This window comes from Oncorhynchus mykiss, chromosome 4, assembly GCF_057628025.1.
Source record: "Oncorhynchus mykiss isolate SJ-2025 chromosome 4, ASM5762802v1, whole genome shotgun sequence".
NCBI lineage: Eukaryota > Metazoa > Chordata > Actinopteri > Salmoniformes > Salmonidae > Oncorhynchus > Oncorhynchus mykiss.
In genome coordinates this window covers 17,980,996-18,006,179 of record NC_143025.1, presented here as the reverse complement: position 1 = coordinate 18,006,179, position 25,184 = coordinate 17,980,996, and the positions used below count along the sequence as shown (strand labels likewise).

At 43.4% G+C, this 25,184-nt stretch overlaps 1 protein-coding gene across 1 annotated transcript in view; it reads left to right on the top strand.

Moving 5' to 3' along the window:
• The first annotated feature begins 9,239 nt into the window (after window positions 1-9,239).
• The window catches only part of LOC110521416 (NUAK family SNF1-like kinase 1), a 37,996-nt gene continuing 22,051 nt past the window's right edge, over window positions 9,240-25,184 (top strand). The window contains exons 1-2 of the mRNA XM_021598948.3: window positions 9,240-10,598; window positions 18,387-18,507. Coding sequence (XP_021454623.3) covers window positions 10,308-10,598; window positions 18,387-18,507 — 412 coding nt within the window. The 5' untranslated portion in view covers window positions 9,240-10,307. The remainder of the gene's footprint in view (window positions 10,599-18,386; window positions 18,508-25,184) is intronic.

Here is a 25,184-nt window from a genome sequence, read left to right as displayed (position 1 = left end):
CATACACTCAATTAGTATTTAGTAGCATTGCCATTAAATTGTTAACTTGGGTCAAACGTTTTGGGTAGCTTCCCACAATAAGTTGAGGGAATTTTGGCCCATTCCTCCTGACAGAGCTGGTGTAACCAAGTCAGGTTTGTAGGCCTCCTTGCTCGCACACTCCAATACCTTGGTTGTCCTTAAGGCATTATGCCACAACTTTTTTGGAAGTCCCATTTGTGACCAAGCTTAAACTTTCTGACTGATGTCTACCAAGAGAATTCTCTTCTATTATAATCACAGCAGTATATATCCACCCCCAAGCAGACACATCGATGCCCTGCGACAAACCATCAAACAGGCAAAGCGTCAATACAGGGCTAAGATTGAAATCATACTACACCGTCTCCGACGCTCGTCAGATGCGGCAGGGCTTGTAAACTATTGCAGACTACAAAGGCAAGCAACACTGAGGCATGCACGAGAGCATCAGCTGTTCCGGACAACTGTGTTATCACGCTCTCCGTAGCCGACATGAGTAAGACCTTTAAACAGGTCAACATACACAAGGCTGCGGGGACAGACGGATTACCAGGACGTGTGCTCCGGTAATGTGCTGACCAACTGGCAGATGTCTTCACTGACATTTTCAACATGTCCCTGATTGAGTCTGTAATACCAACATGTTTCAAGCAGACCGCCATAGTCCCTGTGACCAAGAACACAAAGGCAACCTTCCTAAATGATTACGGACCCATAGCACTCACGTCCGTAGCCATGAAGTGCTTTGAAAGGCTGGTAATGGCTCACAACACCATTATCCCAGAAACCCTAGACTCACTCCAATTTGCATACCGCCCAAACAGATCCACAGATTATGCAATCTCTATTGCACTCCACACTGCCCTTTCCCACCTGGTCAAAAGGAACACCTATGTGAGAATGCTATTCATTGACTACAGCTCAGCGTTCAACACCATAGTACTCTCAAAGCTCATCACTATGCTAAGGAACCTGGGACTAAACATGTCCCTCTGCAACTGGATCCTGGACTTCCTGACGGACCGCCCCCAGGTGGGGAGGGTAGGTAGCAACACATCTGCCACGCTGATCCTCAACACTGGAGCTCCCCAGGGGTGCATGCTCAGTCCCCTCCTGTACTCCCTGTTCACCCACGACCGCATGGCCAGGCACGACTCCAACACCATCATTAAGTTTGTAGACGACACAACAGTGGTAGGCCTGCTCACTGACAACGGCGAGACAGCCTATAGGGAGGAGGTCAGAGACCTGGCCGGGTGGTGACAGAATAACAACCTATCCCTCAACGTACCAAGACTAAGGAGAGGATTGTGGACTACAGGAAAATGAATACCAACCACCCCCATTCTCATTGACGGGGCTGTAGCGGAGCAGGTTGAGAGCTTCATGTTCCTTGGTGTTCACATCATCAACAAAGTAGAATGGACCAAACACACCAAGACAGTCGTGAAGAGGGCACGACAAAACCTATTCCCCCTCAGGAAACTAAAAAGATTTGTCATGGGTCCTGAGATCAACAAAAGGTTCTACAGCTGCAACACCGAGAGCATCCTGATCGGTTGCATCACTGCGTGGTACAGCAATTGCACTGCCTCTGGCCGCAAGGCACTTTAGAGGGTGGTGCGTACAGCCCAGTACATCACTGGGGCAAAGCTGCCTGCCATCCAGGACCTCTACACCAGGCAGTGTCAGAGGAAGGTCCTAAAAATTGTCAAAGACCCCAGCCACCCCAGTCATAGACTGTTCTCTCTACTACCACATGGCAAGCGGTACCGGAGTGCCAAGTCTTGGACAAAAAGGCTTCTCAACAGTTTTTACCCCCAAGCCATAAGACTCCTGAACAGGTAACCAAATGGTTACCCGGACTATTTGCATTGTGTGCCCCCCCAACCCCTCTTTTACGTTGCTGCTACTCTCTGTTCATCACATATGCATAGTCACTTTAACTATACATTCATGTACATACTACCTCAATTGGCCCGACCAACCAGTGCTCCCGCACATTGGCTAACCGGGCTATCTGCATTGTGTCCCGCCACTCACCACCTGCCAACCCCTCTTTTTACGCTACTGCTACTCTCTGTTCATCATATATGCATAGTCACTTTAACCATACCTACATGTACATATTACCTCAATAAGCCCGACTAACCTGTGTCTGTATATAGCCTTGCTACTGTTATTTTTAAAAATCTTTTTACTGTAATTGTATTTCTTCACACACACACACTGGGATGGGATGGGACTGGGATATGTTCTGCATAGATTTGGACAACAACATTGATGAATACGCTGATTCGGTGAGCGAGTTTGTTAGCAAGTGCATGGTGATGTTGTACCCACAGCAACTATTAAAACATTCCCCAACCAGAAACCGTGGATTGATGGCAGCATTCGTGCAAAACTGAAAGCGCGAACCACTGCTTTTAATCAGGGCAAGGCGACCAGTAACATGACCGAATACAAACAGTGTACAGTGCCTTGCGAAAGTATTCGGCCCCCTTGAACTTTGCGACCTTTTGCCACATTTCAGGCTTCAAACATAAAGATATAAAACTGTATTTTTTTGTGAAGAATCAACAACAAGTGGGACACAATCATGAAGTGGAATGACATTTATTGGATATTTCAAACTTTTTTAACAAATCAAAAACTGAAAAATTGGGCTTGCAAAATTATTCAGCCCTCTTAAGTTAATACTTTGTAGCGTCACCTTTTGCTGCGATTACAGCTGTAAGTCGCTTGGGGTATGTCTCTATCAGTTTTGCACATCGAGAGACTGAATTTTTTTCCCATTCCTCCTTGCAAAACAGCTCGAGCTCAGTGAGGTTGGATGGAGAGCATTTGTGAACAGCAGTTTTCAGTTCTTTCCACAGATTCTCGATTGGATTCAGGTCTGGACTTTGACTTGGCCATTCTAACACCTGGATATGTTTATTTTTGAACCATTCCATTGTAGATTTTGCTTTATGTTTTGGATCATTGTCTTGTTGGAAGACAAACCTCCGTCCCAGTCTCAGGTCTTTTGCAGACTCCATCAGGTTTTCTTCCAGAATGGTCCTGTATTTGGCTCCATCCATCTTCCCATCACTTTTAACCATCTTCCCTGTCCCTGCTGAAGAAAAGCAGGCCCAAACCATGATGCTGCCACCACCATGTTTGACAGTGGGGATGGTGTGTTCAGGGTGATGAGCTGTGTTGCTTTTACGCCAAACATAATGTTTTGCATTGTTGCCAAAAAGTTCAATTTTGGTTTCATCTGACCAGAGCACCTTCTTCAACATGTTTGGTGTGTCTCCCAGGTGGCTTGTGGCAAACGTTAAATGACACTTTTTATGGATATCTTTAAGAAATGGCTTTCTTCTTGCCACTCTTCCATAAAGGCCAGATTTGTGCAATATACGACTGATTGTTGTCCTATGGACAGTCTCCCACCTCAGCTGTAGTTCTCTGCAGTTCATCCAGAGTGATCATGGGCCTCTTGGCTGCATCGCTGATCAGTCTTCTCCTTGTATGAGCTGAAAGTTTAGTCATTTAGGTCAACATTGGATCATTCAGAGATCCTCACTGAACTTCTGGAGAGAGTTTGCTACACTGAAAGTAAAGGGGCTGAATCATTTTGCACGCCAAATTTTTCACTTTTTTTTCAGTTTGAAATATCCAATAAATGTCGTTCCACTTCATGATTGTGTCCCACTTGTTGTTGATTCTTCACAAAAAATTACAGTTTTATATCTTTATGTTTGAAGCCTGAAATGTGGCAAAAGGTCGCAAAGTTCAAGGGGGCCGAATACTTTCGCAAGGCACTGTATCTATTACCTCTGCAAGGCAATCAAACAAGAAAAGCGTCAGTATAGAGACTTGGCTGATTTCTTTTGATTTTCCCATGATGTCAAGCAAAGAGGCACTAAGTTTGAAGGTAGGCCTTGAAATACATCCACAGATACATCTCCAATTGACTCAAATTATGTCAATTAGCCTTTCAGAAGCTTCTAAAGCCATGACATCATTTTCTGGAATTTTTCAAGCTGTTTAAAGGCACAGTCAACTTAGTCAACAGTAAACTTCTGACCCACTGGAGTTGTGATGTGAAAAATGAGTTTAAATGACTCCAACATAAGTGTATGTAAACTTCTGACTTCAACTGTATGTATTACCAGTCATGTGAAATCCATAGATTAGAGCCTAATGAATATATTTAAATTGACTGATTTCCTCAAATGAACTGTAACTCAGTAAAATCTTTGAAATTGTTGCATGTTGCATTTATATTTTTATATCTATCATATTGGCTGCTATAGCCCAGTAATACAATATAGGGGCCATGTGAGAATCTCTTGTAATTTAACCTATTTCGTAAATTATTTTTCCACATTTGATATTGACTATAGGGCACAACATTGCAGGGACCATGGCTGGCAAGTGAGCTGCATCACATATGCCTAAAATGACATTGCGGGAATGTGGTTAGGTTTGGGACCAGTTCTTGTAGTAGCGGGTGGGAGTCGGACAGAAAGCCAGCGGATGCAAGCGGGAGCTGGATGAAGAAATCGGTCCCATGCAGACCTCTACTGTATACCATGACCTTGAATCCTGTAACGTTAGAGCTGTTTATTACTATGTCAGTGTGAAAGGTAGGGAATTAGCTCGGGAAACCGACAGATCATTAACGTCACATTGCCATACTGATTCATAAAACTCACACTGCAATGAAAAAACAGAATATTCAATAGTTTGGCTGATGGTTATATCATTTGATTCCGGTCTATTGTGATTGAGGCAAAACATTATAGCTAACGTTAGCCAACTTTTGGCCAGCTCTCTCTCACGGTACATCAACTGGGGATAGCTAGCTAAGTTAATTTACTTCTGAAACGGAACAAAACAAAGGCTACAAAACATTTCCATACAAACAAAAGCTGTTGGGTAGTAATATTAGCCTCCTCATATCGTTATCTGACCAATAACTAGAGGCTAGAGCTGACCTGGCTGTGGTAGATATTACCTAGCATACCTAATTAATTCACCTCAGTCGAGAGGATGAAACATTAGCTAACTTTACATGTCAGTTACAATACTAGCTCAGCACTGCGGAAAAAAAAACACTTGTTTTGTTTCATTCTGTTAAAGAAAAAGCAATTTCAGAATGTGGGGGAATATGACCCACACCGTCCCCAGTGAAAGTTGCACCCCTGTACATATATTTGAATACGCCTCTGAATCTCATCTCTCTCGCTCACACTCTTTCTCTCTCAGCTTTCCATGTCAGACAAGCGGGACATTCACTATCTCCAATTTATGAGGTGCTTTGGTGAGTCAGTAGGAGTCAAGATTGTATGCCGCAGATTTCTCATTACAAATAACAATATCCCGGATATCCAATGTAACGCAAAGTTTTCCGAGTTCTTGAAGTGTGGATCTGTCCCTATTTTGGGCATTCTTAATACAGCATTTTTGTTCCCTCTTAATGGTGGTCTAGCTTCTTAAAGAGAAAAAAAAAGGAAAGAAGAGTCATATTATGAGAAATATTATATTTTGGATGCCTACTGTGTGCCGAAGTAGTTGTGTTGATCTTGAAATTGTTATTCTGAGTGACCTCTGCCAGTGGCCCAGGGGTTCTATAGTAAACACCTGCCAGGAACACATGGGCTGTGTCTGAAATGGCACCCTATTATCGGGTATCAAGGTAAGACCCAGGTGCATACTGTGTGAAGTAACAATGTTTATTGAAACAGGGGCAGGAAAACGACAGATCAAAGTGGGCAGTGGTCAATAATCCAGAGTAAGAGCAAAGGTACAGGACAGAGGGCAGGCTCAGGCAGAGTTCAGTAATCCAGAGTAAGAGCAAAGGTACAGGACAGAGGGCAGGCTCAGGCAGAGTTCAGTAATCCAGAGTAAGAGCAAAGGTACAGGACAGAGGGCAGGCTCAGGCAGAGTTCAGTAATCCAGAGTAAGAGCAAAGGTACAGGACAGAGGGCAGGCTCAGGCAGAGTTCAGTAATCCAGAGTAAGAGCAAAGGTACAGGACAGAGGGCAGGCTCAGGCAGAGTTCAGTAATACAGAGTAAGAGCAAAGGTACAGGACAGAGGGCAGGCTCAGGCAGAGTTCAGTAATCCAGAGTAAGAGCAAAGGTACAGGACAGAGGGCAGGCTCAGGCAGAGTTCAGTAATCCAGAGTAAGAGCAAAGGTACAGGACAGAGGGCAGGCTCAGGCAGAGTTCAGTAATCCAGAGTAAGAGCAAAGGTACAGGACAGAGGGCAGGCTCAGGCAGAGTTCAGTAATCCAGAGTAAGAGCAAAGGTACAGGACAAAGGGCAGGCTCAGGCAGAGTTCAGTAATCCAGAGTAAGAGCAAAGGTACAGGACAGAGGGCAGGCTCAGGCAGAGTTCAGTAATTCAGAGTAAGAGCAAAGGTACAGGACAGAGGGCAGGCTCAGGCAGAGTTCAGTAATCCAGAGTAAGAGCAAAGGTACAGGACAGAGGGCAGGCTCAGGCAGAGTTCAGTAATACAGAGGTGGAGCAGAGGTACAGGACAGAGGGCAGGCTCAGGCAGAGTTCAGTAATCCAGAGTAAGAGCAAAGGTACAGGACAGAGGGCAGGCTCAGGCAGAGTTCAGTAATCCAGAGGTGGAGCAGAGGTACAGGACGACAGGCAGTGTGGTCAGGCAGGCAAGGTTCAAAAACCAGGAGGACGAGAAAAAGAGAGGCTGGTAAAAGACATGCGCTGACAGGACAAAGACAAACTGGCACAGACAGACATAAAACACAGGTATAAATACCCAGAGGATAAGTGGGGAAGATGGGTGACACCTGGAGGAGGAGGGAGACAAGCACAAGGACAGGTGAAACAGATCAGGGCGTGACACCTATTCCCTATATAGTGTGCTACTTTTGAGCCGGGCCCATAGGGCTCGGTTCAAAAGTAGCGCACTATAGACCTATAGGATGTAACCATGGATGTAACCATGTAACCATGCACTTCAAGGAGATCGATGCTTCAGAGTTCAGAGATATGTTTTTCAGATTCACCAAGAGCACAATGTGAAATTGCAGTTTAGAAATGATTACTTATTCATTTTATTTGGTGTTTTGTAACCATGAAGTTAAAGTTTTATAACTTTTTGGTTGAGTACATTGCAGAGAAAAAGGAAATGGACATTTGGAACAGGACAAGTGTCCTTGTGTTAAGTGTCATAGCTTACTATTATTGAACACACTGGCATGGAAACTTAAGACTTCTTTATCATGTTCCAGTGTTATGAAAATGATCTATAGTGACATCTGTTTTAGAATATTCTTTGTAAAATATGATATAATGGTACATATGTTCCAAGAGGCGGCTGCGACAAATACAATAATATTAACATCTCTATTTTTTTATGTAGAAGCCATTACATTTATTTCCACAGGTGCTGCCCAGAATATATTTTTATGGTCGTTTGGCAGCCATGCTCGTCTGTCTGATGGTTAATTCATTGAGTTCTGACAGTCTGGGAACTCTAAAATCATACATTTGTAAATCAAAAACCCTAGTGGAGAGGAATGTATATTTATTTGGAACTGCTGATATTGTTTTGAATGAAATTGCGTCAGGAGAAAAATATGACCATTAGTTATGTAAAGACTGGACCTCTTGGTTGACTTTGGGAAATGTTGAGATGAGATTATGGGACGTCTCCATACCTCTCCACAGTAGAGGGCAGTATTTACATTATATTTGTCGAAGAACATATTGTCTGAGAGTGCAAATAAGGCCATCTTTGCATCATATCAGATACACATCTCTGCCTGAGTCCGTGTTGCTATAAATGGATACTCCGATGACCATGTTTAGAGAGAGAAAAATACCACAAATGTTTTAAATGTATAAATCTATTGTAGAGATCAAAGTAAAACGGGTCACTCTAATCAGATGCTGTTTGACATAAACTTCCCCTCTCTCTGTATAAATTACACCATACACAACACAGCTATAACAAGAGCCATTACAGTAAACCCAATGAGATGATTCAGTGAGGAGGCTGCAGGCTCCATCAGGTCATTTCCTGGTAACCTCTGGGAGTCTTGGTCTAGATTAGGACCAGAAGTGAGTTGAGGAGCTCTGGGCATAGTAGGTCTGTTCAGGGGTGTGCAACACTTGGATATAACAGTCGGCTATATATGTATTGTGTAGAACTATGATCACCTGTCAAGTAGAATTGAAGGTAGATTTAATTTCTAGCTGCAACATTGTGACTGTTGAATACACTCCCAGTGGACTGGTGGTGAGGCTCCTGAGGCAGATTGACACTGGTCCATCTGATGCTGCAGTTGGCTGGAGGATGAGGGACCTATTATAGTAGTAGTAGTAGAAGTAGCCTATTATTGGCAAAGAGACATTACAGTAACATGTTTTCTATAATAAAGGTAGTAGGAAAATTTGAAATAGTTAATACATTTGAAATGTAATAGTGAATAAAAAAAATGTAGAAATATAATATGTGTTAGTTGTATTTAAATAGGCAAAAACCACTCCTCCGTTTGACCTCGGCTACTTAATTGATTTGATTTAATACAATGTATCTCCACTAAGTGGCCATGTAATAACAATATATATTCTTGCATGCAGTGCTCAGTAGTATTATCCAACATAGCCTTCAGCAAAATGGTCTATTAATTAGATAATCTCTTCTGAGATTCTGTTGCATTCCATTCTAAGAACCAGATGTAACAAAAATCTAATTCATTGTGCATGATGACATAATACTAAGTTGTTCCCAGGGACAGACAGGAACACTGAGCCAGATTCTGAATTCTGAATTCTGCAGAGCCAGATTCTCAATGTGTCTCACTGCATGTCTTCCATCAATGTCATCAGAGAGGATGAATGCACTTATGCAACATTTATTTAGTGATAACATTGCATTGGACTACCTGTTCTTGTTTTTCCATACGGATTTGTTGTTATAGCTGCTGACTCTGGACTGACTGACCCACAGTACATGGCACAGTTGTTATATTATTGATGAAAAAAATCTACCAGTCAGAGTTTGCACTTGCAGGATTCATTTCATAAGGCTTCATTAAGGTTTCAGCAATATTAATAATTAAACGAATATATTAAACTTTGACTCTGTCTGAGTTGCCCTTAAAAACTGAACTCTAATGTTTAGGCTATAGTAAAATGACTGTAGCTTGCCAGAGAGAGGGCTATACTTCCACAGCCTCAGGGTGAAAAGCAGTCAGTCAGTCAGCAGCAGTCGCTAACGGAGGGGAGAGGTAGGGAGCACAAAGAGAGGGACAGAGGGGAGGAGGACTGTAACTCCGCCTCCGGACTCGATCATCTCACATTCCTTATTCACAGCCCCTCACGTTAGAGAATAAAGAGAAAGAGAGACGAAGGGCACACGATTAAGGAGAGCAAAACGACCATGGCAATATTCAAAACGTCTGAGCTTGACATATCTGATCATAGCGCATCTCTAAAGTCGACTTGGGCATGGAGCACTCGCACCATACACAGAGTTCAGCAGCTGAATGACGTTGCACCTGAGGACAAAATGAGGGTGATCTTCATCCAGAACGCCGGTTTCGTCGCTGCTTTCTCGGGAGGCAATGACGCTGAAGGTTTCGCCTGTTAGTTTAGAGTTAACAATGTTGGCAGCACTTTCACGGTAGATTATGTGAACGACCCAGAATAAACGAAAGACTGCGAGATAGATAATGCCAGTTACTATACGGATAACGAGAATGGAATAGCCCGATGTTTTAATTAACCTAAATATGTTTTCTTTTTGGATTGCTCAATTTTGAGCACCATTGTCCATACCCGAGGAGACATCAATCGAAAGTGGATTCAGCTTCTGACATGCATTGGTCTGTCGAATTCTGAATACATATTCAGAGGACGGTTGCCCTAGAATATACCTTTATAGTTAGACATACATAATTTACATTACATTATGTATCAGACGCGTCAAGATAGATGATGTCTCCTTTGTAATATTTAGCTTTTTTATTTAAACATATAATAATGACTCACTCTTATAAGGCGACAAATGGATGAATAGATGTGGAGAGAATTCTTTGATCAGAAAAAAATGAACAAAGGCAGTGATCATTAGACAATCGGAATAATGTATATGTTTATTAATATAATATTTACGCATTGTTCCTTGTAATTTATTGTATTTATTACGACTATTATTAGGCCTATAATAAAGTATTACTATAATATCAATATTTGTAAAATATAGCTTAGTTTAAGATCTTTATCTTCGGGAAGTTAGTTTTAATACTTCCCTAGAGAAGATGGATACAGCTTTTCTCTCGGCCCACCGAGGGCTGACCCGTCCTGAGTCCAAACAAACCCTCACCTCATCGGGTAAACCATCTGGCGGTGACCTGTCCCCTCCACCGCTACCTGTCGGTCATTCAATGGCAGAGACACCGGCAGCTGGCGATGGCAGCAGGAGAAATTCAGGCTTCAAGAAACACCACCACAAGCATAACCTGAAACATCGCTACGAATTGCTCGAGACTTTAGGAAGAGGGACCTATGGCAAAGTAAAGAAGGCAATTGAACGGCACTCAGGGAGAGAGGTGAGACACTTTACAACTCTCTTTATGGATAGGGGTAGGGGTTAAAAACGCTCTTTCCGCATAGGGGTTTGAAGCACCCTGTACATAACCTCTGTTCAGGTTCTTAGAATGCGGCTCATATAATTTAGGCCTACAGACTGCAGGCTACTGTTGAGGCCCAATCCGGAGTCATAGAAAACATAGCTACAACAAAGAGGCCCTAAATACCCAAATAGCTTCTTTGTTGCGCTCTAGGCTTGTGAGTCTTTTTCCCTCTCTGGGAATTCCCCCGTGCTCATAGGGCCCTAGAGGCCCTGGGAATCTCTGCAGCACGCGTGCTGTCCCCAGCAGTACCTCGCGACCGGATGCTTAAGTGCAGATGTTCAACTAGCTACTGATTTATTGATGCAGCTTAAATGAACCCAACCATGTGCACCATTGAAACCGGCCAACAGTCCTCCAAGATACTTCCCCCTACTCATGTTGAATGGGCTGGAATTGTGCAAGGTATTGCTGTAAGTTGAAGAGGTTCCTAGTTTGGCAAACTCAGACGTGAGACCTGGCCTAGAACAACAACTATGTTTCTTCATTTGACTGCATATTAAAATAATAGCGTCCTGAATGACCTGTCATTTTGACCAATGCCCCTTAACTGTTTGGTTTTTGTTTGTGTCTTGGTGCTGTTTTTATCAATATGTTCTTCATGTTTCTCTATGACTTTTTTTGTCATTGAATGCTCGCCATCTGCCCTCATGCACCATACTTGGAGACCCAATTTTTTCTCGTGCTGCAGAATTTGACCCATGTGCCCCATTGGCAGAATGAGATGAACTTTCCATATGTGTGTTCAGATTCAGAATGCCAGAAGGAAAACTCAGTAGGCTCAACATGTCCAAAGCTCCTGACACACACATGCATGCTTGGTGGGGGCACCATAAACCCATAGCTCAAATAGCTCCTTCAGATGGCCTGCCTGGCTGGTGATTGGTGCTTTATGGCAGCCAGTGCTTTATGACACATTTCTCCACTCATTAAACACACAGGGTGCTTGGATGTTTTGAAAATTAAGGGTGTGTTTGGGTCTGCTTGAGTAGCCTAATCACATCTTGTGAAATTTTTAAGGTTATTATGTTATATCCCTTAATAACCTCTGCAATACCACTTTGTATGTCATTGCCATCTCCACATGCCCTGACATCATTCTAGAAATGTATGGAGTGATGGTATTCCCTGATCCCCATGCAGTCCTCCTCTATCAGTGAGCCTGGCCTAGCTTAGTTCTCCAGCCCTTAATGGTTCCACTTCAAATGGCAGGCAGCAGAGCTGATCCTGGAACAGTGTGTAGCTAATAATAAATCAACCTGAACCATTTCCATTGAATGTGTCACAACATTATTAGCAGTACAAGTGGCCATGTGCCCTTTGTAAATCAACACTTGAGTGCATTCGGTTAAGCATCACCCAGACAGAGACAGAGAGAGAGAGTGTACAGACAGACTGTGGCCCCAGAGTGTGTGTGTCTGGCCTGGTGTTTAGAGAGCGCTGTAAAATATCTTTACATGGAAGGGACTGTCCCTGGCCTAAGGAGCCCCTGGTGTCCATATGATAGAGATTAAAACTGGGTGACAGACCGTTATGTAATCCCTCTGCTCTGGCTCTGCCTGTTCTACTTTCCCTGGTTGGCGTGCTGGCTTCTTTAACAGCTAGACGAAATGAGAAGAGCAGAAGGGGAAAGAGATTGAGAAGAGTGTGTGTGTGTGTGTGTGTGTGTGTGTGTGTGTGTGTGCGTGTGCGTGTGTGTGAGAGAGAAGCTTGGAAGGGACTGTCATTAAAGAGAGATTGATTAGATGTGTGGGTGCATGAGCATATATGTTAGTGAAAGTGACTGAGCCTGTAGACATAGGATCTGCAAACCCTTCTCTTGTGTGTGTTGGCTGCTTGGTTTGGATGGAAAGTCAGACTGTCTGTCCTCATACTGTATGTCTGGTCTGATTGGACTACTGTATGTCTGGTCTGATTGGACTACTGTATGTCTGGTCTGATTGGACTACTGTATGTCTGGTCTGATTGGACTGCTGTATATCTGGTCTGATTGGACTACGGTATGTATTTTCTGATTGGACTACTGTATGTTTGGTCTGATTGGACTACTGTATATCTGGTCTGATTGGACTATTGTATATCTGGTCTGATTGGACTACTGTATGTATTTTCTGATTGGACTACTGTATGTCTGGTCTGATTGGACTACTGTATGTCTGGTCTGATTGGACTACTGTATGTCTGGTCTGATTGGACTACTGTATGTCTTTTCTGATTGGACTACTGTATGTCTGGTCTGATTGGACTACTGTATGTCTGGTCTGATTGGACTACTGTATGTGGGCATGAGCTTGGATGTGCAAATGTAAATGTGTATGCAATTCTGACTCTTGCACGTGCCCATGTGCGTTTGTAATGCTGTAGATGTTGCCAGTACGGAGGGGTGTGTGTGCTTGTGTGTGCGTGCGTGTGTGTGTGTGTGCGCGCTTGCATGTATGGGTGTGCGCACGTTTGTACTGTGTGTTCGTGAAAAGGTTGTGGTGACAGCAGGGCCCAGAGGGAGCAGTGACACATGAAAGGCCATCCCCTGCAGGAAATGAGACTGGGATGGAAAGTTAATATCCTGTTGGGGTCCAAAACAGAGGAAGGGAGAAAGGGGAAGAGGGAGGGTTTGGTGGGTGAGGTAGGGAGAGGTAGGGAGATAGGGGTGATGCAGGGAGAAAGGAGGAGGGAGTAGGGGAAGGATGGAGGGAAGGGAGAGCAGTTTAAAGAGAACTCCACCATAATGGTAGGGGTGGGCTTCACTTAAGGGGTTACAAAGTCACATTAATATGAGTTTAAAGCACTAGATTACCTCACCCCAAACAGTGGATTCAGTGAGGATTAACTGGGAGGAGAAAAATACATAGATTCACTGTTATTGACTGTAGTCGTGCAGTTATCAGCATTCTTTCTTCTTCTCTCTGGCTCTGTGGTAAACATACTACACTGAGAGATGGCTCTGCTTTCGTAATCAGTCATAGGGTCCTCCCTGCTATTGTCAACTCCCCTAATACACACACACTATCTCTTTCTCCATCCACACACATGAACATGATCTTCAGAGAGAAAGGGGGAACTTGTGATGTATACCTCATCTATTTTAATGGTCTGAGAAAACACCGGCTGCTGTCAGGCTCTAGTGGAGCGGAGCGTGGCCTCTCACATCAAACACACTGCAGCATACAGCCTAGCAGGAGGAGTGTACCTGGCAGAGGCTGGCTGGGCCAGGCCGGCAGGGCAGCGATCTGTTTGACTGACAGTAATAGCCCACCACTTAAAGACAGGCGAAGGGCTGCACTATACTGTGACAGCCAGCTGGCAAATAGATGATTCACAGTAGAGCTGGGACGATAAACCGAAAATGATCGACACCAACCATGCTGATCACTTATCGCAGGCATTTTGCTGATAACGTTCATTACGATAAGTAGCCTATACTAGAGAAATAGTTTAAAGGATAATACAAAATAAACTGTGGTGCACATTCATGTTATAAAATTATAGCGTAGCACCCCGAATTATCGGCATTTTCAACAGCATTTAAGAAACATATTACCTTCAACAGTGTTATCTTGTGATCAAGACATCAATGTTTTGTGATTATTAATGTCGTAAAAATGTTAGCTAATGGATTAGCAATTAGCATGTCTGACATTTCAGTGGAAATACTACTACTATCAGCTTTTTGATACGCGGTTTAGCAAAAGAAATACGTCCTGTATTATCGGCAGTTATTTGCCACCTTACTATTTTGTTCAATTACAGTTATGTTGTTCAAAAAAGAGACACCAACCTCGTATCCAAAGTGTTTACTAGATAGTTGACTAGTTGGCTAGCCTTCCTGTAAAAAGAAAATACTTGCCTGTCAACTTTTCATTGCGTAGCCCGGTGCGCCCTCCTGTAGACTATTATAAATGGTTTTCCACCAACACCTTCTTCAGTGTTGTAACCAAATAATGTCTCATTATTTTGTTTTACAGATTAATATTATGTTTTGAGAAAGTAGATAATAGTTTAATACTAAGATAAACATGAATATGAATAATTTAGGTAAAAAGTTGGATATTAAATTATGTGTGTGGTCTGTCGGCAGTAAAAGTTTACAATATACAGCGTGTCCCACAATGTGTATATATATTACTTTTTTGAAACAATCAAAATCTAACTTCATTTACATAAACTGCAATGAAAATCGGTGGTCAGCTAGCAAAATGTACCGTTATTTTCTAGGCCTTTTAAATGTTGAACTCGAGGTGATTTAATCTTCTAACCGCTGGAGAGAGTCTGAAGTTAGGGGGTGTCCGATGTTGGGGGAAAATGAGCTAGTTCTGTTTATCATTATCGTATCAATCCAGGCAATTTACCACTATATGGATTTTGTCCATATCGCCCAGCTCTTATCTACAGGCCCGCATGTTTAGTGACCCACTACAAAACAGGATCCCGGGGAATAAAAGATGAGCCTAGGTGGATGGAGTGATGGATATCTTTGTCTGCTCTCTGTATTGTTGGGATGCTGTCTCTCTAAGCTAATGAGTTTACAAACAGTCTAATTTGAGGGTCAAAGAGCAGGGTCTGTTGATACTGTACTCTACTGTACTATCAGCCATGAGAAAGTGCATCCCATCCACATATCTCTGTAGAAATTAAACCCCACCACACACACCACTGTACCCATGACTTTAGGGCAGGTGTGTCCAACTCATTCCATGGAGGGCTTGCGGGTTTGAGTTTTTTCCTTCCAATTATGACCTAGACAACCAGGTGAGCGGAGTTCCTTACTAATCAGTGACCTTATTACATCAATCAAGTACAAGGGTGGAGCGAAAACCGCAGACACTCAGCACGCCGTGGAATGAGTTTGACACGTGCTTTAGGGTCATGTCAGACCTTTGTGAATTGATACCGTACCGTCTCCAGGTAGACTACCTTCTCCTGTACTGCATTTTTATAGGAACTTAGACCACGCCCTCTTACTTTTAAATAAAAGAATGCAAATGCGAAAAAAGTGACCTGCAGTGCAGACAGTGTGCTGCTTCACATGGAGACTGTGGGCTTACAGTCCTACTAGTTTAGGATTTGGCGTGACGTGAATACGGTACTATTGCTGTTGATGACCCCATGAGGTAATGGAAAACACAAAACAATGGAGGTGCAACACTTACAATAAAGACCGGTGAATAATTAACAGACTAAAGACGACCACTCGGCATGTGAAAACTAAACAGGGCCTTTACTTGTTAATACGTATGTCTTTTTTAATTCTATGTAATCAAGTCATGCTCTGGATGAGGACTTTTTCCGGCCTGGGTTATTTTTATTAAGGTACACCGTAATTAGTTTGGAACAGTGACTGTATGTGGTTTCTACTCCTGCCTTGCCCTGGAGTAGACCTGGCCTTCACTGTAATGGACCTTTCTCTTAGTAAGGAAAGTTTTTGTCCTCCCTAGCTAACAGAGGCAGTCTAAATTAATATACAGTACAAGTATACAGTAGTAAGAATAATCCATGGGGCTCAAACCTGAATGTTTCGTATTAGTGAATTCTAGGGCTGTCTGCGACTAAAACAAATATTGGTTGACCAAGAGTCGTATGTTCTTTTGACCAATCCACTGGTTGAAATTTTAAAACGTATATTTTTCCATATATAGACACACCTTATGTGTTTTAATAAAATCAACTATATGTAGGCTACTGAGCTTGTCTGATGCTTTGAGCACAGTGTGATTAAATAATTAAGACACACAAATGACTCAAGAGAGCCTAACCAGAAGAAAGAAACGTATTCTCTAAACTCTTCCTCCGGCTGCTGCTGGTCTTTGCAGATTCTGCCATTACGCTCCCGAAGTTGTCAGTAATAGTGGTCGGCAACCTTTTCCATTTGGAGTTCAAATTTATCTAAACCTAAATGAAAATTATACAAATCTAAAAGTAACTTCTATTGCCATTGCCAACAATGTAAAAATAGCCTACATAAAGCCAACAAATAGGTACATTGCAGCCTGCAGTTAGAGAATATCACATTGGCTACACATGGCTTGTCTGCAAGGAACTTGAAACATTGTATAAAGTATTCTGGGCCCTCAAATGTTCCTGTGCCAGTGAGCTCCGGACAGACATATGAAGTAATCAGGTAGACCTATTTTATGTCGTTTCCACCAGATCAGAGCATTACATTTTTTTCCCCTTTCATGCTGAGTGGTTATCGAAAGGGAGAGAGCTGGAAAGATTTTTCAAATAGGCTACATTGAGGAACTATTGTCATTCTGAAATGATGTAAAAACAGACTTTGTTTACTTGCTGTTTGAGGTGAAGAAGAAATGACTTTGAGAATCTCCAGCGCTCATTAGTGGTGTTGAGTTAGGACAATCAAAAAACTATCAGATCCCCAAATGGGCACAATTTATAAGACTACAATTGCGCGCAGGCCAGGTAGCCTAGGCCTACTTCTAGGCGTAATCAGTTGCACATCCTTACTGAACAATTCTTAATTGGAATGAAATAAACCATCACTTTTTCTCACAAGTGTAGCCCGGGTTGTGCGCTCTGCAAACAAGATGTCCACTTCGACAATGACAACGGTAAGACTGTAATAATAATAGATTGAATGCATTAACGCAAATTACGGTAAACAAACAATGTAGATTAGAAATGATGGTAATTACCGGTAGATGTACTATTGGTGATACTGTTGTGTTATCCCCTGGCCTCCACAATGGATTAGTCCACAAAATTTGACCTGTGGACTAAATGGGGTCAGCCCTAGTGGAGTTTATATTATATGATGATATTAATATTATTAGCTCTCTGATGTAGATGTAGGCCTACACACTGTACGATGTGTGTAAGTGTTTGTGAGAGGTATGGTATAAATCAACACCATCTGTTTGCCAGAATCACTCGTAGTGTCTTCATGGACAAGTTAAGAAGGTTCAGCTCGCTCATCAATCCAATTCCCCTGCTGGAACACACACATACACTGCCAGGAGTCGCAGTTGCCATGGAAACCCACAGCACAGAAACCCCCTATTCTTCTTGATGTGCTACCTGATATATCCATAAGACTGGGGTCAGGTTAGGGGGAGTTGCCCCCGCCCCGCTCCACACACACACACACACACACACACACACACACACACACACACATCACAGACTTGAGAGACCAAGCTGTCTGATAATACCAGGGTGAACACACTACAAAGGAGTCCTCCATTACTGCACCACGTGCCAAGTTGTTTTTCCTCAGAGAGCACCTTCATTTTCTCCTCTAAAGAGACAGTAAATTACACGGCAAGAGCCTGTGATGACTGTGATGACTGAGTCTCGGTGTCTCTCAGTCAATTGACCCCCTCCTGTTTGTGTGGACTGGATAAATGGGAGAATAGAGGTCAGAGGTCACAGTGGGCAGGTTATGTGGTTGAGGAGGTTCAGGGGGTATTCATTTAGATTATGTTATGTAAGACATTTTGCAATGGTCAACAGAGTGTTCTTCATTCCCTGGCTGTCCAAACGTGTTTGCTGATGTGCGATCACTGTGATTCGTTGTCTGTGATTTGCTGTGTGGGTGTGTTGACTCACCTGAGTTGGTTCATCATCACAATCAGTTTGGAGGTATTGCTGATTTTGATTGACTTACCGCACTAGTCATTTTGTCATACTTGTATCCATGTGATTGTTAGTCCACTTTAACTGACCAGAACACGTGTCTGTCCTCTCTGTCCTCAGGTGGCTATCAAGTCCATCCGGAAGGAGAAGATCAAGGATGATCAGGATATGGTTCACATCCGCAGGGAGATAGAGATCATGTCATCCCTAAAACACCCCCACATCATCTCTATTAATGAAGGTGGGTCTCGGTCCACACACACACACACACACACACACACACACACACCAATTCACTCTCTCTTGCCTCGTCCCGCTGTAGGACTGTCATGTTATGACAAGCGGATGTCATAATAAGATCGGACCTCAGCTTTTGGATGTTACTTATCTTTTCCTCTTTGTCTGAGCCCAGTCAGAGAGTGGATCCATTGTGTGTGTGTGTCTGTGTGTGTTTGTGTGTGGCTGCACGTGTGCGTTTCTGGATGTCTTTCATAGAGTGTATGTGTGTGCACGTTCACGTGTGTATGTGTGTGTGTGTGTGTCAGGGGGGTGTCCGTGAGGTTTGCCTCTCTCTCCCACATGAGAGGCCTCTTCTTATGTCTTCCCTGGTCTTGATCTCAGGGCCAGACATATGCTGGTACTTAGAGAGATCTCCAGCTGGGAGCCAGACTGAGGCTGAGGGCAGTAGAGGGAGAGAGAGGAGACTAACTCTACCCTGCTAACCTTGAGTCTGACTCCACAGTTATGGACAGGGAGAGCGGGAGAGAGGAGGCTAACCCTGAGTCTAACTCCACAGATATGCACAGGGAGGAGAGGGGGAGAGAGAGGGAGAGAGAGAGGAGGCTAACCCCACCCCACTAACCCTGAGCCAGACTCCACAGATATGCACAGGGAGGAGAGGGGGAGAGAGAGGGAGAGAGAGAGGAGGCTAACCCCACCCCACTAACCCTGAGCCAGACTCCACAGATATGCACAGGGAGGAGAGGGGGAGAGAGAGAGGAGGCTAACCCCACCCCACTAACCCTGAGCCAGACTCCATAGATATGGACAGGGAGGAGAGGCCCTTAGCTCACGCTAAAGCCTCCTCCGCATATAGTATATCTGTCCCACTAGACCAGTGGTTCCCAAACTGTTCCCAAACTGTAATTATTATTATTATTTTATATATGTTTTCAGGAACTCAGTCCGGCTTTCAACATACTCTTGAAAGTAGTGATAGTAGAATGCACAAGGTGCAATTTCTAATTTGGGTAGTGCATCATCAGTTCCTCTTGTCATGTCAGTCATTGCAGACCTTAGAGAGCTATTTATAACTTGTCAGAAATGTCCAGATCAACTAGCCTATGTCAGCTAGCGTTTTTTGCTAGGTTTTTTAACCCATAGATTTTGTTTTAATGTTTGAGTCACTCAAATATCACATGAATACACATTAGCATTAGACATTGCAAAATGTATAGAATTGCAAGAAACCTCTGCCAACAAGAGGGGTGTGAACAGTTTGTGTCATGAACAGTTTGTGTCATGAACAGTGCTTGTGCCCATAGAAAAAGACGTTGCGCGCACGAGCAATGAGGGCACGATATTTTCCCCAATATTGGAAGGGGGACCTGAGTCAAAAATGTAGGAAACCCTGCACTAGACAACCCTCCAAAAGTCAAAGGCTTCACTCATATTGTGTATATATCTGCATATCTGCTCTTTTGGTTCGACCCCACATCTCAGTTTGAGAGGGGAAGTGTGATTTACAGAGGATGTTGATGGAGGTGGGTTACCTTACAATTTCCATCACCAGTTTGACCCACAAATGAACCTCCATCTCAAAGGGCAGTTGAACCTAAAGCACATAGATGCGGTAAATCAGATCTAGTGTCTGTTTTTATATCCCACGTCATCAGAACTGTTGATCTAACAACACTACTTAAACAGGCTGACTTATGACACTGCTTCGATTGGGTTCAAAGTCTGTCAATCTTTATTGACACAACAAACAGTCAAACGGTGCTATTTGTCATGGCAACTTGCCGGTCTTCAGTGAGTGTTGTGGTTGATATGGTTCAACTTAGTTTGTACAGTGCCTTGCGAAAGTATTCGGCCCCCTTGAACTTTGCGACCTTTTGCCACATTTCAGGCTTCAAACATAAAGATATAAAACTGTATTTTTTTGTGAAGAATCAACAACAAGTGGGACACAATCATGAAGTGGAACGACATTTATTGGATATTTCAAACTTTTTTAACAAATCAAAAACTGAACAATTGGGTGTGCAATATGATTCAGCCCCTTTACTTTCAGTGCAGCAAACTCTCTCCAGAAGTTCAGTGAGGATCTCTGAATGATCCAATGTTGACCTAAATGACTAATGATGATAAATACAATCCACCTGTGTGTAATCAAGTCTCCGTATAAATGCACCTGCACTGTGATAGTCTCAGAGGTCTGTTAAAAGCGCAGAGAGCATCATGAAGAACAAGGAACACACAAGGCAGGTCCGAGATACTGTTGTGAAGAAGTTTAAAGCCGGATTTGGATACAAAAAGATTTCCCAAGCTTTAAACATCCCAAGGAGCAATGTGCAAGCGATAATATTGAAATGGAAGGAGTATCAGACCACTGCAAATCTACCAAGACCTGGCCGTCCCTCTAAACTTTCAGCTCATACAAGGAGAAGACTGATCAGAGATGCAGCCAAGAGGCCCATGATCACTCTGGATGAACTGCAGAGATCTACAGCTGAGGTGGGAGACTCTGTCCATAGGACAACAATCAGTCGTATATTGCACAAATCTGGCCTTTATGGAAGAGTGGCAAGAAGAAAGCCATTTCTTAAAGATATCCATAAAAACTGTTGTTTAAAGTTTGCCACAAGCCACCTGGGAGACACACCAAACATGTGGAAGAAGGTGCTCTGGTCAGATGAAACCAAAATGGAACTTTCTGGCAACAATGCAAAACGTTATGTTTGGCGTAAAAGCAACACAGCTCATCACCCTGAACACACCATCCCCACTGTTAAACATGGTGGTGGCAGCATCATGGTTTGGGCCTGCTTTTCTTCAGCAGGGACAGGGAAGATGGTTAAAATTGATGGGAAGATGGATGGAGCCAAATACAGGACCATTCTGGAAGAAAACCTGATGGAGTCTGCAAAAGACCTGAGACTGGGACGGAGATTTGTCTTCCAACAAGACAATGATCCAAAACATAAAGCAAAATCTACAATGGAATGGTTCAAAAATAAACATATCCAGATGTTAGAATGGTCCAGACCTGAATCCAATCGAGAATCTGTGGAAAGAACTGAAAACTGCTGTTCACAAATGCTCTCCATCCAACCTCACTGAGCTCGAGCTGTTTTGCAAGGAGGAATGGGAAAAAAATTCAGTCTCTCGATGTGCAAAACTGATAGAGACATACCCCAAGCGACTTACAGCTGTAATCGCAGCAAAAGGTGGCGCTACAAAGTATTAACTTAAGGGGGCTGAATAATTTTGCACGCCCAATTCTTCAGTTTTTGATTTGTTAAAAAAGTTTGAAATATCCAATAAATGTCGTTCCACTTCATGATTGTGTCCCACTTGTTGTTGATTCTTCACAAAAAAATACAGTTTTATATCTTTATGTTTGAAGCCTGAAATGTGGCAAAAGGTCGCAAAGTTCAAGGGGGACGAATACTTTCGCAAGGCACTGTATGTGTCTGAAAGGCTGATTAGGAGAACACTCCTATAAACTAGCCTATAAGGAGTTGGGATGCTGCTCCCTTTTACATACTAGCCTATAAGGAGTTGGGGTGCTGCGCCTTCTTATAAACTAGCCTATAAGGAGTTGGGGTGCTGTTCCCTCTTATAAACTAGCCTATAAGGAGTTGGGGTGCTGTTCCCTCTTATAAACTAGCCTATAAGGAGTTGGGGTGCTGTTCCCTCTTATAAACTAGCCTATAAGGAGTTGGGGTGCTGTTCCCTCTTATAAACTAGCCTATAAGGAGTTGGGGTGCTGTTCCCTCTTATAAACTGGCCTTTAAGGAGTTGGGGTTCTGCTCCCTCTTATAAACTAGCCTATAAGGAGTTGGGGTGCTGCACCTTCTTATAAACTAGCCTATAAGGAGTTGGGGTGCTGCTCCCTTTTACATACTAGCCTATAAGGAGTTGGGGTGCTGTTCCCTTTTATAAACTGGCCTTTAAGGAGTTGGGGTGCTGCCCCCTCCTATGCGTTAAGTGCAGCCTGCCCCTCTGTCTGCTACCAACCATTGCTGGTCGATTTGTTTTGCAGAGGTTGCCTGATTTCTGGTGTTTCTCTTTAACCAGTGGTTACTGTTGTGGGCTGGCCCCTGCCCAGAAAGTGTTGCAAATGTATAGGCCCATACAGTATGTGTATCCGGCAACACCCGTGTCAACAGATAACTGCTTGTGTGGAACAAAGCTGAACCAGATGTGCAACGCTGAGATTTTCTTGCTCTGCATCCATTCTGCATCGATCAGCAGACCTGTGAGCATTTAAAGCACATTTGCTTGTCACTTCCAGCACAATTCAAAACCTCATAACTGGATTTTAAATGAACATTTTCCAGAGAGGTCTTCCTGAAAGTCAATTTGGTTCATTCAGTTTAAATGGTATTCACGTCATCTATTTGTGTAGTGTATTGTGTAATGCTATTTGCCCCCAGCACACTTATAGGCTGTAAAACAAGCCTGGCATGACAGGGATAAGGACCCCCCTCTGGGTTAGAGAAGACAGGACTTTGAGAAAGGATAGATTTTAGAGGGGGTACCCTTCCTCCCACTCATTTTCTGGTTTGAATGGAAAAAGCACTGCATTATGAGTGCTGTCACTATCCCTCCATGTAAAATATAAGACAAAACACTAATGGGGGAATTCTGACCTGAATTAAGCACTCGTAGTTAGAATGTAATTCCTTTTTTAATGCACTTTTCTCTATACACGTATTCTGAACTTGAACTTAAGCATGTAAGTGGAAAAAGCGTCTACTTAATTTTTCCCCATATAAATAACACCATTCTCCATGCACTGTAATTTACAACATGATAAGAGGTAAATGTGTAATCTGTTTGGATAAGGGAATTGTAAATATATATGACACTTGTTTATATCTATTTTACCTTATCACTGGAGACAAATGTGAAACTAGGCATAGGGCAGTAAACTGAAGCATATCAACATATCAACTTTCCCACAGTAAGGTTTATGAAATGCTGTGCCATTATGCCGAATTAAAATTGTAAGTCCTTTTAACTTGCACTCTCGAATGTCTTAATTATAGTTTACCCCAACTTACTCAGTTTCCTATTTTTATCATGTTAAATAAACTCAGCAAAAAAAGAAACACCCTTTTTCAGGACCCTGTCTTTCAAAGATAATTTGTCAAAATTATCCAAATAACTTCTCAAATCTTCATTGTAAAGGGTTTAAACACTGTTTCCCATGCTTGTTCAATGAACCATGAACAATTAATGAACATGGACCTGGTCGTTAAGATACTAACAGCTTACAGACGGTAGGCAATTAAGGTCACAGTTATTAAAACTTAGGACACTAAAGAGGCCTTTCTTCTGACTCTGAAAAACACCAAAAGAAAGATGCCCAGGGTCCCTGATCATCTGCGTGAACGTGCCTTAGGCATGCTGCAAGGAGGCATGAGGACTGCAGATGTGGCCAGGGCAATAAATTGCAATGTCCGTAATGTTAGACGCCTAAGACAGCGCTACAGGGAGACAGGACGGACAGCTGATTGCCCTCGCAGTGGCAGACCACGTGTAACAACACCTGCACAGGATCAGTGCATCCGAACATCACACCTGTGGGACAAGTACAGGATGGCAACAACAACTGCCCGGATTACACCAGGAATGCACAATCCATCCATCTGTGCTCAGACTGTCTGCAATAGGCTGAGAGAGGCTGGACTGAGGGCTTGTAGGCCTGTTGTAAGGCAGGTCCTCACCAGACAACACCGGCAACAACATCGCTTATGGGCACAAACCCACCGTCGCTGGACCAGAAAGGACTGGCAAAAAGTGCTCTTCACTGACAAGTCGCGGTTTTGTCTCACCAGGGGTGATGGTCGGATTCGCGTTTATCGTCAAAGGAATGAGCGTTACACCGAGGCCTGTACTCTGGAGCGGGATTTATTTGGAGGTGGAAGGTCCGTCATGGTCTGGGGCGGTGTGTCACAGCATCATCAAGCTGAGCTTGTTGTCATTGCAGGCAATCTCAATGCTGTGCGTTACAGGGAAGACATCCTCCTCCCTGATGTGGTACCCTTCCTGCAGGCTCATCCTGACATGACCCTTCAGCATGACAATGTCACCAGCCATACTGCTCGTTCTGTGCGTGATTTCCTGCAAGACAGGAATGTCAGTGTTCTGCCATGGCCAGCGAAGAGCCCGGATCTCAATCCCATTGAGCACGTCTGGGACCTGTTGGATAGGAGGGTGAGGGCTAGGGCCATCCCTCCAGAAATGTCTAGGAACTTGCAGGTGCCTTGGTGGAAGAGAGGGGCTTACAGGCGGTAGGCAATTAAGGTCACAGTTATTAAAACTTAGGACACTAAAGAGGCCTTTCTACTGACTCTGAAAGCATCAAAAGAAAGATGCCCGGGGTCCCTGCTCATCTGCGTGAACGTGCCTTAGGCATGCTGCAAGGAGGCATGAGGACTGCAGATGTGGCCAGGGCAATAAATTGCAATATACATACTGTGCCTAAGATGCCTAAGACAGCGCTACAGGGAGATAGGACAGACAGCTGATTGTCCTCGCAGTGGCGAGTCCCTGCTCATCTGCGTGAACGTGCCTTAGGCATGCTGCAAGGAGGCGCTGTCTTAGGCGGCTCACAGTACTTAATGCAGCTAGTGGTTACTTTTGATTTTGACCCCCCCTTTGTTCAGGGACACATTATTCAATTTC